At 26.8% G+C, this 13,204-nt stretch overlaps 1 protein-coding gene across 1 annotated transcript; it reads right to left on the minus strand.

Annotated features, from left to right (window-relative positions):
* Window positions 1-12,876, minus strand: LOC114119394 (leucine-rich repeat-containing protein 15-like). The gene is made up of 5 exons (XM_027980930.2): window positions 12,383-12,876; window positions 8,077-8,271; window positions 5,371-6,123; window positions 3,984-4,552; window positions 1-813 (listed from the first exon to the last, which is right to left on the minus strand). The coding sequence occupies exons 1-5, from the start codon at window positions 12,386-12,388 to the stop codon at window positions 306-308; spliced, it is 2,031 nt and encodes a 676-aa protein (XP_027836731.2). The 5' UTR covers window positions 12,389-12,876; the 3' UTR covers window positions 1-305.
* Between the last annotated feature and the right edge of the window lie 328 nt (window positions 12,877-13,204).

Raw genomic sequence — 13,204 nt, forward strand, 5'->3', positions numbered from 1 at the left:
TTTTTATTTTTCGGGGGGGGGGGGGGGGGTTGAACACCCAAAACCTCTCCCCTTGCCGTCAGGAGGCGATGAATACCAAATATTCGTACAAGTAAGCACTGTGTTACCGCTACAATGCGAGTATTAGCAAAAAAGTTTTGTCAAATGCAAGAGTGGCAGTGGGGGAGGGGGCGCCTTTATTTTTAAATGTACTAAACTCAAAACGTGATCGAAGTCCTGATGTTGTACATGTGGGCGATGAGTGGTCGGGAGGTTTTTTTGTTTTTTTTGAGAGGGGGGAGGGGAAATATAGTGTGCTAGACTGGTCAAAGTTCGGTGACGTGTAACCCGTTGGGCGGTGGCAGTAACCAGTAGACACCACCTCCCGTGGACGGTGACGCGGCGGTGGCCGCCAATTCCGCTTCGTCTGTCTGCGTGCAGCTGTGCCGTTTGGTCCAACGTGGTTCTTGCGGTGGCTTGGGCAACATGACCGCCTCATCGTACGACGGAAGCTGTGACATCTTACGCGCCGACTCGGCTGCGGCTGCGTACTCGTCAAAGTATTCGTCTGGACTCGTCGAACCCGCTCCGCCCGATCGGTCGGGGTTGCCGTAATCGTCCAGTTGCCGTCGCCTGCGCATCATCTGCCGGGTCTTCATGTTCTCGTGGACGGCCACGAATATGGCCATCAGTCCGGAAACGCACAGTATGAGTATGACGCCGATGGCCATCGAGAAGTTCTTCCGGTTGTCTCGAGTGTACACGGGGCTGTTGACGCACGCTACGTGCCACAACATTCCGGTAACGTTGTCTGGAGTTAGGCAGCTGGGCGTCCTGAAAAACGCGTAAAACTATTAAAATATTATGTGTAGCTCGCACGATTCGTGATTCGGTTTCATCGTGTTCCCGTGAGCAGAAGTCCCGGAAGGTCATACCGTGAATACTAAATACATTGGAGACGTCTCAACCCATTTTTTTTTTAACTTATTAAAAATGAAGATTAATTTTAAAAAGAAAACATTTCCACTAGGTAAGTATCTCATGGCTCACACGTTCCTGTCATGAGTATAGACGAGTATGCATGAGAATTTAACATAAATGCACACATGTAATTTCTTAAAATACTTTTTTTACGATTATTCAATATGCATCACTTGAAGTGTTATGGCATTGTATTTTTTGTTTGTGAATACCAGGTCGCAAAACTGCTCCCCGACTTATAGTGACATGTATAGCGTTGGTTAGATAGATTGACTTGTGCTTATCGGAAACAGATATTTAAGGCACTACCTAAACTGTATGAGACGAGCTCATGCCTCGCATTTCCTAGCTGTACTGGTAGTACTACGTGGAGCACACCTTCTTCGGTCGCTCTTATAGAGTTTGAAGAGTAAGTCAAGTAATTTATAGGTAGCAGAAACTTTGGATAGATTTTGGATATTAATTCATACACGAAAAATAGTAATTTCCTGCACGCGAGTAACAGGTAAAATATTATAAAGTTATTTTCTAGAAAATTAGACATTTAAGTTACTACATCATGGAAAATATAATATGTTGTACACAGTAAACATTAACATTGTTTCGTTTCAAAAAAACGAATAAGTGTTTTGCAAATTTTTAATAATTTAACTATTTAAAATGTATAGATAAGTATAATAACTTTTTGAATTATTAAAAATGACCATATATTTTTAATTATTTTTATATAATTGTATGAGTTAGTATCATTAATATCTAATATTTTGTACTGTAGAAATGGTGTATTATATTATTTTTTCTCATAGTGAACTAACATAATATATATATTTCTTTTTTACTTGCTAGGACTCGTGTAGGAAATCATATTCTCTATTATACGTGATTCTTATTGTCCTTATCCTTATCAGTTATCACTATCTAGTCATCTAGGACGTTATTTGTGACGAATAATTCTCTTAATAAATGGTGGATAAAATATGTAACCACAAAATATAAGATAAAAGGATCCATGAAACAGAGAGGAGAGCCAATCGTCGGTTACGATAAATCCAATGATTCTGGCAAAATGTTTATTTTCGGATGCCTCTAATGATACATTGCATAGTATAGGAATTCCGGTTGGCGGATGTCCCATAACATTTTTTTAACTCTTTATATTATTTATAAACGAAAAATACTTAGCTTATAACATAACATTTCTTAAAATTGTTAAAAATTGAAAAGCAATAATTTTCCTAGTATTTTCATATTATCAGCTATCGAAATTATTTTTAATATAACTTGTTAATTTACCGATTAAGAAATCAAATCAAAAGAATATAAATTATTGATTTCAAATTTTTACTTACTAATATAAATCATATCAGATATATATTTATTTTTAGTTACTGAGCTTATATTTTGAATTCCTGCTTTTTCGGCACTATAGAATGTTAGCTAAATTTATTTATTTAATAGTAATCATAATAATAATTTTTCATTTTTTGGTGTTAGTTTTCTATACCATTTTTATATTATTAAAAAAAAAATAAAATAAAAAATATAACAAATTATTAAAATTATTGGTAAATTACAAAATTTGGTATTTATTTTTGAAATAGTATTAATAAAATTAAAATTAGTTTTATAAGTTCAACCTTAAATATTTTTATATTTATAGATCAATTATTATGCTAAATATCAAACTTAAAAATTAAAACCATGGTTTAAGTTGGTTTAAATTTGAAACATACTATTTGGTTGAGATAGATTTTCTTATTTAATTTTAAAATATATCAGGAAAATATTAAATAGAAAACTTACATTTAACAAAATTGTGAAGTCTAAACTATTAATTAATGTAGGATGTAGGATTGATACAATAATGATTTTTATTGCACAGTATAGCTTATAAATATTTTGGTATATTTTCAACATTATTGATAATTTGATAAAAACATTTTGTATTACAATAAATTGATTTGATTAATTTTGTTAGGTTGAGTAATTCAGAGACAACCTCTATTCACTATGCAATACATTTACTCGAAAAATCACTTTACAGAGTAATGGTTGTGACAATTTTCAGTTGAATTGAATATGATAGATACAAAGTACCATGTTGTATAAGGAAACTTAGCAAGCAGAAACTGAAAGCGTAATATATGAAGCAAAGATGATCAGCCAATGATAAGATTCGATTGGTGTCAATTCGATATTGCAAGACATTCCAAGCGTATAAAAAGTACTTTTTTCAAAGAAAATAACTATGATTCGGAACTTTTTAAATTTTATACTTAAATATTATAACTTTAATATGAGTAATAATAATAGTATACAGGTATTTTAGTATTGTCATTATTATTTTTATTTTATTCTAAAATGTTATTAAAAATGTAAGTTTTTAGATATACAAGAAGATATAATGTATAACTCATAAGTTATAATATTTCAGCTTATTTAAAATAATAGATTATTGGAATTTTATGGTTTAGTAAATATTTTAACGAGAATTTGTTGAGAAAAATGTAATTGAATGTTTATCGTACATAAAAAAAAAATGATATACTTAAGAATAAAACAAATTAAATATTACTTCAGTTGTCCATATATAATAATATCTTCTTCCGAGACTTATATAGATTATATATGCCCGAATACTATTTTCTTTAATTTAACCACTTTTTTAAATATAATAACTATGAAGTATTTACATTGTGATGAAAATATTGAATAAATATAAATAATAGCATTTAATTTGTTTTATTTATTTGTAGTATAATTAAAGTTTATAGCGTATGCAACCAAGATGGAAAAATTGTTCATATAAAAATGATGACAATGACAATAATATTATGCATATTATTTATATTAAAAAAATCTTTGTTATAGTTTATTATTTTATTGTCATTTATTTTTGTAGGATTTTTCAACGTTTTGAGTAGATATATAATTATTAATTTTTTTATTAAAAGAATATCAGTTTATTTTATTACGTTTTATTATAAAGCACTGCAAGTAAATTACTTAAAAACATGTTATACCTGTCAATTGGAGAACGTTTAGTAGTTCTATTGGCCAGTACAGCCATGTACGCAAAATCAGCACTGTAACAGTCACACATCCATGGATTGTCGTCCAAATCAACGTATTTTAGCTTAGTGCATTTATTAAACGTGCCATTTTTCAAAGCCACTAAACGATTCCCAGTTAATCTTACTTCGGTAAGATTGGGTGAGTTGACAAATTCGTACGATATCAGGTGCGATATTCGACAATAGCTGAGATCCAAAAACCACAGGTGTGATGAATTGAAACTGCCCGGTAGTAACATTTGCAATGGGTTATTGGATAAGATAAGTTCACCAAATTTCTCTAGTTGAACGAATGCCCCATTTGGAATCGAATGGACCCAACAGTGATCGAGGTTCAGTCGTCTGAGAGAGTTTGATTTCAGCCGTCCAATCTGAGAGATGAAGTTAAACGAAAGGTTCAGCGATTCCAGGGCCGGCAACGTAGCCATGATAGATTCCCAAGAGATTTCTACGATAAAGTTTGTAGACAAGTCCAACGTCATAAGCGATTTCATGCCATAAAATGCCAATGGGTCCACCTGAATCATAAAAGGAATACAAATTGTATTGTTAGTGTTTCATGAACCTATAATTAAAACGTAATTGGATATGCCACTGTCATCGTTATAAGCAGTTGTTTTCGTGTCGTTTGATTTTGATTTACAACGCTTTGAGGACCACCTTTCATAAATACATTTATTTGACAACCTTGGTGGAAATGGATACCCCGTTTTCTTTCATTAAGATTTGATTTTATTCAAATTGATTGATCCTATCGATCAAAGTGACATTTTAAATTTTGGACCATAAATAATATCTATATTATAAATATAATATAAAACGAATTTATTTTTACTTCATGAAACGAGAAATCAACATTAATCAGTAATTTGAGAAATTTCATATTTATTCAACTGGATATTTTTTTAACAATAGTTTTCCTGACATGGTTTGTTTTTTAAAATAAAAATATATATTTTTTACTTAATTATAATGTAGTTAAATTGTTTATATTGTTGTTTTTTTTAATAGTATTTATTGAGTCGCTTATAAGTTACAGAAGTTTATTTTTTTAATATGTACCATACTTAAGAATTATATGATAATATACTTAATAGATTATTTTTATAATAATATTTTATTAAAAAAATATTATATGATTTATGATTGAAATTTTGCAAATGTTAATAATATTATGTCTTATATTGGCATTTAAAATTTTAATATTTTTGCTACGAGAACTAAACATTTCAAATGTTTTTTTATATTTAATTTAAGTATCAGTATATATTAAGTCACCTTATATGAACATTTTTTTAAATTTTAGTCGAAATAACTGTTTACAAACGGTACGTACAGTTTCGATATGGTTTTCGTGTAGATCCAAATTGACTATTTGTGAGTTATTGGCAAATTGATAAGCTGCAAGTCTTTTAATTCGATTAGTATTCATAAATACAGTATTAAGATCAAGCATACCCTCCAGATTCGGTATGCGCACTGAACACTGTGAAATGTCAAGCATTTTGAGCGTTTTGGACTGTATTGTATTGTCGATAAATAGCTGGTCGTTTAGGCTAATGTCCATTAGTTTGAGGCTTGTAAATCCTATCAGAGCATTATCTTCGAGATTACCGAGGAGACAACCACGTAAGTTCAATGTAGTAATTGAGTCCGAAAACAGGTCACTAAATATTACTATTGGGTTGTTTGACAAGTTCAAATATTGTAGTTTTTTGAGTCCGCTGAGTACAATTTTACCCATCAATGAGACGATTTGACATTGACTAACGTCTAACACTTCTAGCGATTCACTGATCAATATAGTGCTATCGTTTTGACCAAGATTAGTTAAATAATTTTTAGATAAGTCTAGACGTTTGATATTCTTAGTCTTATTAAATAATTCACTAGGATTTATATCTGCAATGTCCATTATAGAGTTATTACTCAATATTAGATCTTCAAGATTCCATAAGTTTATAAAAGCATCTTTCTCGATTTTTTGGATATTATTTGTGGATAGATTAAGATTCTTACATTTAGTCATGTATGATACTTCGAGTGGAATAAAGTTCAATAGCATTTGTGAAAAGTCTACATTTTCTATCTGAAACAAAAATAAATACGATTCATTGTACTATATAATATTATTAATATTATTGTAGAAACCTAACCATGAAAAAAAAAAATAAAAGGAATCTAGTAAAATTAAATTTTCTAGATACATATGCAAGTCTAATGTTTTTAAAAAAATATCAATAATTCGTTATTTTCATAATATTTTTTAATGTTGGTTTTATTTTAGTTAAGAATATAAGCAATCAATCGTACATATAAACAAATATTGAAAAGTTCTTAATTCATTTATATAGTTTTAAATTGAATAATTACAATATGTAGCTGTTTGTATATTACAAAATACGATCAACACAATTCACTTTTAAGAAAATTTCAAGTAGGTAGTATAATCTTGTATTATTATGTGGTTATAATAATTTAGGATAGAGTGAAAAATAATGATATTAATGCGTCGAAAATGAACAAAATTTAAAATTGATTACAATACTATGATTTTATTAAGAGTTGAAATTTAATCTTTATGTAAATAATATATAATATATATAACACACTAAAATGTAATTTAGGTGTTTTCTTAGCAATGCATTTTAGAAATCCATCAAAATGAAAGGCAAAATGTATTATAATATGATAATTAATAATATTACATATTTTATTTTAGTTCTTTAATCATAGATGTGCTTTTAATTCAAATACCAAGTTTGAAATTAATATTAGTATTATTAATAATTAATAACGCTATATGAACATAAATAAATAATTTATTGTAATTATTTTGTACTTAGAGTATTTATAAAAATAATTCATTTACCTAGTGACATTAATTTACGATGTAACGTCTACTAGACGAATATATCTATACATAGTATATATACTATATACTTAGTTCAAAAAATGAAATAAAATAAAATATAATAATATAATATAATTTTACTTATGTATATTATTATGTATGTCTTTTAAGTTTTAAATAAAGAAATTAAATAATTTATCTAATCATATTATTTTTAATTTTTAATAAATGTATAATAATACATTGCATTAGATATTATTATGCTAAAAGTTTTACTATTATATCAATAAAAAACAATAAACGCTTATTAGTATTGAAATATTATTAATTATAGATTATAGATTATAAATATAATAAAACGAGTAAGTACATATTTTTTTATAAAACTACAAAGTTTAAAATATGTTTTAAATTTTAAATATTATAATTAACAATTAGTTTTAAAATAGATAGGTACTTATAACATTTTTGAAATATAAAATTTTTTTTTATAGTAAAATAGTACAAGCATTTATATTATCTTAATAAGTAATAAATATCGTATTACACGTATTATGTAACTTGTTTAACTAAGGATATAAAATATAAACTGAAATTAATATTATTTCAATTAATGGAGATCATCTTGTAATAATTAATAAATGTATATTAAATATATATCTTTACTCATCTTGAATAGCTTTAAATAAATTTTCAATTGAATTTATTTAAATATGAATATATTGTATGGTATTTTTAATATATTTATCATGAAAATAGTTAATGCACTTATTAAAATTTTAAATTACTTTTAAATATTATTATTTATCTTATTTATAACTAAAATTCATAGCGTTCTGATTTTATTATGATATAGTTTAATCACTAATCGAGAATAAGAATATGAAATTATAATTTAATCTTGAGGTTAATTTATATGGAAAATCACTGGCAGTACTTTACTTTAATTCAATACATCTAATTTTTATACATCTAAAGCTATAAACAATAGATTTAAAATAAAATGTAGCCAACTTAAATTTTTTTTAATTAAGAACTTTTAAGTTATACCTATATACATATGGAGGTATAAATGTTTTATTTTCACTTTGTTGAAAAACTGATAAAAATAATTGAAATATTATTAAAAAAAATTAACTATAATTGACATAGCATCGTTTATAGAATAATTAATTAAGTTGAAATTACTTGAGGATCCATATCATAATTTAGGACATCAGTGATGTTGGCACCAGAACAGAGCATTTCGACGGAAGAACAAACAGCACATTGTTTGGGACATTTTACTTTAGTCATTAGCAGATTATCGAGTTGTTTTAGGTTTGCTGTCTTAGCCATACAAAGCAATATCATCGCCACTCCTATTTTCACCGTAAAACCAACCTGAAACGTAAAATATAATCATCTGAAATTTTCTAAATATTATAATAACATTATTATTTATTTTTGATGTGTAATTAACTGTAACACTTTTTTCTTAATTTTATCACTTAAAATTTAACATTCAAAATAACAGGACCATTTCATCCGTGAAACGCGGCTTTAGAGTTGGAGTAATGCCAGAAATAATATGTTACTTAAATAAAAAAAAAAATGATATTTTATCAAAAAATATTTTTAAAGGGCAGTGTACAATGTACATGTAATACAACAATTTGTATTGTTTATTAAAACACCAAAAAAAGATTCGTGATTTTTTTATAGTCAAAAAGAAATTAAATGTGTTATGGTAATTAAATTATTGTTACAATCCTCAAATGTAATTTTAAAATTTTAAATAGTTTGATAATTTTTATTTGAAAATAAATCGATTTTAAATAAAATATTTTGAACAAAACAAATTTTTTTACACCATTGCTTTTTATAAAAATAAAATATAAAACATACTATACTAATAATTATTGTTAGAACGAAAATGTTATTGCTTTATAACTTAATATAATAACCCACTAGATTTTCCCCTTGTAAAACAATGACATGCCCAATTCGCAAAATACATACCACATGTGAAGTAATCATGTGAGATTTTTAATATGTTTTTATGTGTTTTTTTTTTATTGTTTTTTTTTTATGTATGAATATGAAACAATACAAAGCAAAACAAGCCAAGAATAATTAATAGGTTGACGTTTAATAAAACATTTGAATAAATTCGGAATGTGATAAAAAAAAGAAAACATATTATAAATATATATATGTATATATGTATATAAGTTAGGCATTTTGATATTTTGTGAGAAAGAATAGTAGTTAAAAGTTGTTTTATAAAAATTAAATAATAATATATAATATAGCAGATGAAAGCATTATTTTAGTATATCCAAGTTAATAGGTATAGATATTTAAATTGAACACTTAATCGATATTATGCGTGTGTACTGATTAACTGCAGGATAAATGTTTCACTTATTACAATGGTCAAGAAGTGCAAGGATATGAACGTCATCGAAATACGTGAAAATAGAGACCATAGACTGAAGAAGTATATTATATCATGTATTTGTTTTGATATTAAATCAAGTTTTATTATAAATTATAAAAATTAAATTTTACGAAATTTGAAAATTCATAAAAAGTAATTATACTAAGCTAAAATATCTATATGTAATTACTATTTATTTTATTCATTTTTAATTTAATAAGAAAATATAATTTAAAATAATTAATTTTGACATAATGTGAGTAATAAATTTCATAATATTATGTAAAAATTAAAATTATTTTAATTCTAAAAATTGACAAATATAAATGATACTTCTTTGATAACCATGTACCTATATTTTTTATATTTTTTATACTGAAATGGTTAAGTATTAAAATATGTAGGTCCTAAATATTCAACGAATAATTGTCTTTTGCAATAGGTTTAAAAATAATACTTATAGTTTTTTTTTTTTTTTTTAAATAAATAAATAAGTACATGTAGTGTATACATTAAGAGTATAGGGTACCTAAACAGTATTGTTGTATTTTTTTTCTATCTAATAAGATTGTTTATTTACGCTTAAAATTTCATAAACAAAATTAGCGTATGATAATTTTTTAGTGCTTACATTAATCTTCACTGTGATATTGTAAAGTTTGTTTTAAGCATAGGCGGGTATTCGTTATAAATGACGCATTTATATAACTGTATGAAGTTTAGTTTGATCAACGAAAATAATTATCCGTAATTCATGTTCTAAAATGTATATTTTTTAAATTACACTAAGTAAATTCCACAAAATATTACTATTCATTTTTTTTCGATATTATAAGTAAAAAAATATTTTTCAGGGTATGAATGCAACGAGCTAACAAAGTACTTGTTTTTATGATCTTGATAAATATTTACAGATTTTTTACTACAGTTTCATTTGTATTCAAATTTATAACTCTACAACACTTCAAGTGGTGTTAATAATTAATTTTTATACTATGGGAAATTATTTATAACTACTATATTATTTGTATTATTAAATGCTTTTTTTTAGATGTTTCATTTTTAATTAGAAAAATTAAAAATATATAAAATTGTCATGTTTATCTTGGTATAAACTATTAGATATACATAGTTATAGATATATATATAGTTGTTTTATACTGTAAAATACAACAAATTTTAATCTTGTTTAATTGTTGCTAATAATGTTTCTAATATTATTAATTTCAAAACATATATTTAAATCAAATATTAACTAAATCGATATCACCTTGAATTGTATAAATGGTTCTGATAAAGTAAATAATTATATTTTAACAATAGATGTATGTGTAATTATAAATGTTATAATAGTTTTTTATTTATTTATTTATTTTATTGCAGTTATATTAATTCTCGAACTACCATCGTACCGTGCAAGCTGAGTACATCAAAATCAAAATAAATAAAATTACATTCACTATTTACGTATATCTCTTTAAAATTCAACTTCAAAAATTGTATTATATACGTACCATCATACATGTATATTATATATTAAGTTATTCCGATACGAGTTGAATACTGAATATCAAGAGAATCGAATAAAGAGTAGATTTAAAAAAAAACTAATATTTACATAGTACCTATGTCTCGTTATCACGCGGATGGTTTTTTTAAATCGTTTATCTTTATTGTGTTTAGCGTACTTGTGAATTACAATGCTCAACTGACAACTGAAAACGGTATCGTATCAGAAGCTATTCAAATAGTATATAGGTACGCAACAACAATGATTAACGAGTAAACTTTATATTTTATGACTTAAATGACTTATTTTGGTTTCAATTGATCAACATCGATAGTAATATAATTTATGAAATTCAGGTAAGAACTCGTATTAATTAACACTTTTTAAAACTGCACTACTATAATATTCTATTATAATATCAAGTAGTAATAATATATAATATAATATTTACTATATAGTTTGCTTTGTAAAAAAATTAGTATAATTTCAATTTATTTAAATTGTTATTTTTACAGCTTATTAAAATAATTATATGTCTAATATAATATAATATCTATTATGTTTATATTTTTGCTACATTTTGTGTTCAAATACAATTTAAATTCCACAATATTAAATTAAAAATATAAATTTTGTTTTATTCATTGTTGTTGAACTATGATATTTTGTTATTAAAAAGTTACACGATTCTACATTAATTACGTCAATTATAATACTAAAAATAAAAAGTATTGTATAATTATTTAAAATTAGTCTAAATTGAAATTATTACTAGGTTTTTTATTCGTTAAAATGGTGCATCAAGAATTTGTTTGAATGGGTGATTAAAATTGATATTAAATTTGAACAATTATTGCATGTATAATTAATAACAGTGTGATTTAAATTTAACGATTAATATTAAATAAAATTATTATTATTGTTAAAATATCCTACTAATAATGAGTTTTATTTTTATGTTTATAAAACAATTAATAAAAAGTTATCACGGATCGGCTTATCGTAAACACAAATTATTGTAATCGGTTATTAATGCGTATGTACGTCATACAATAATATTCTACTCGTATTGTCAATTGTCATACGATAAAACATTTTTTATTTTATTTTTTTTTTAATTGGCGATGACAGTTGATGCAACAACGTTTAATTCACGCGAGAGATGTCATTTCTTCTTAACGCAGATAATTATGTTTTTTGACAATGATGTATAAAATAGAAAAAAAAAATGTTATTTGCTCGATTCGTGAACGTGTTGTTCTTAACGAATAATACAAATAGAAATAAAATGCGTGGTGCAGTTAGAGTGGTGAAAAAATTGAGTGCGCTTGCTAAATTTATCATATTATACGGTTTATTATTATTATACGATTTTCCCCTACACGCGATGATATACAATTAAGTCGAAAAAGTTCATAATTATTTTTCTGTCCGCTAAGATATCCGATATAGGGCGGGCCGGAGTTGAGCCGTAGAGTAACGACAGTTGACTTTAGACAAAGGTGGTGAAGGGGGATGTTTATATAGTATGATCGGTCAGCCGAGTGGCGGTGTTCCGTTACCTCCATTGTCGAAAATTCCAACGTGGTCCGGAAAACGTTAAGTTCAGCTGACGACGTGGTGTCTGCGGTAGGAGGTGGTTAATGTGACCGGGCGAGACGATACAGCGCAGAAGACGTTTGCCGGCGCACGTTTACACGACGATAGACGGCGGCAGTGCTCGGAGACCCGAGTACGAAATATAGCATCGTTCGCATGCACACGGGTAACCAAACGAAAATATATATGAGACGAAAATGAAAAACGGACAAAACCAACTGTCTGTTATATAATATTATAAAGTGACGCGTATTAAGGTATAGTATATTGCAGTTATTATTCTTTAGTTTGCCATGCGACAGAGCTGCACCGCTTGGTCGGAGTGTCACCAATCTGTCAGAAGATAAGACTGGAAGGTTCATAAAATACGTTCGTCCTAGTCGGTGAATGACTTCGTTTAATTGCTCAACGAGAACTGATTAAGGAAATCGTACTGAACCCACTTGGCTATGCGCGTGTAGAGGGATAATGACACAATATAGCCGTGATAGCGTGATAAGGATGCCGCTAGTACACACCAGCCCATTTCATAATATTGTCGCTTCTCTTTCTCCCGTTCGTTTTTTTAAATATTACATTTGAACGTTATGATAATGATAATTGTTATTATAATAATTGCCGTGACGTTTTGTCGACTTCTAATAAATAACATAATAATACGATCTCGCTCGGAGTGTATTTCGAATTACAATTATACAATAATAATATTATACGAAACGTAGGAACGTATAGAACAATCAGAACCAACAGCGTTGTATCAATACGACTGGTGAAAAATACCTTCG

This window comes from Aphis gossypii, chromosome 2, assembly GCF_020184175.1.
Source record: "Aphis gossypii isolate Hap1 chromosome 2, ASM2018417v2, whole genome shotgun sequence".
Lineage (NCBI taxonomy): Eukaryota > Metazoa > Arthropoda > Insecta > Hemiptera > Aphididae > Aphis > Aphis gossypii.

Bases quoted from the DNA above. Each gene is read 5' to 3' on its own strand.
- LOC114119394 (XM_027980930.2), bottom strand. The intron at 4,553-5,370 runs GTACGTACCGTT...TTTATGATTCAG, and splicing joins ACGAAAACCATATCGAAACT to GTGGACCCATTGGCATTTTA. The intron at 814-3,983 runs GTATAACATGTT...CGCGTTTTTCAG, and splicing joins AAACGTTCTCCAATTGACAG to GACGCCCAGCTGCCTAACTC.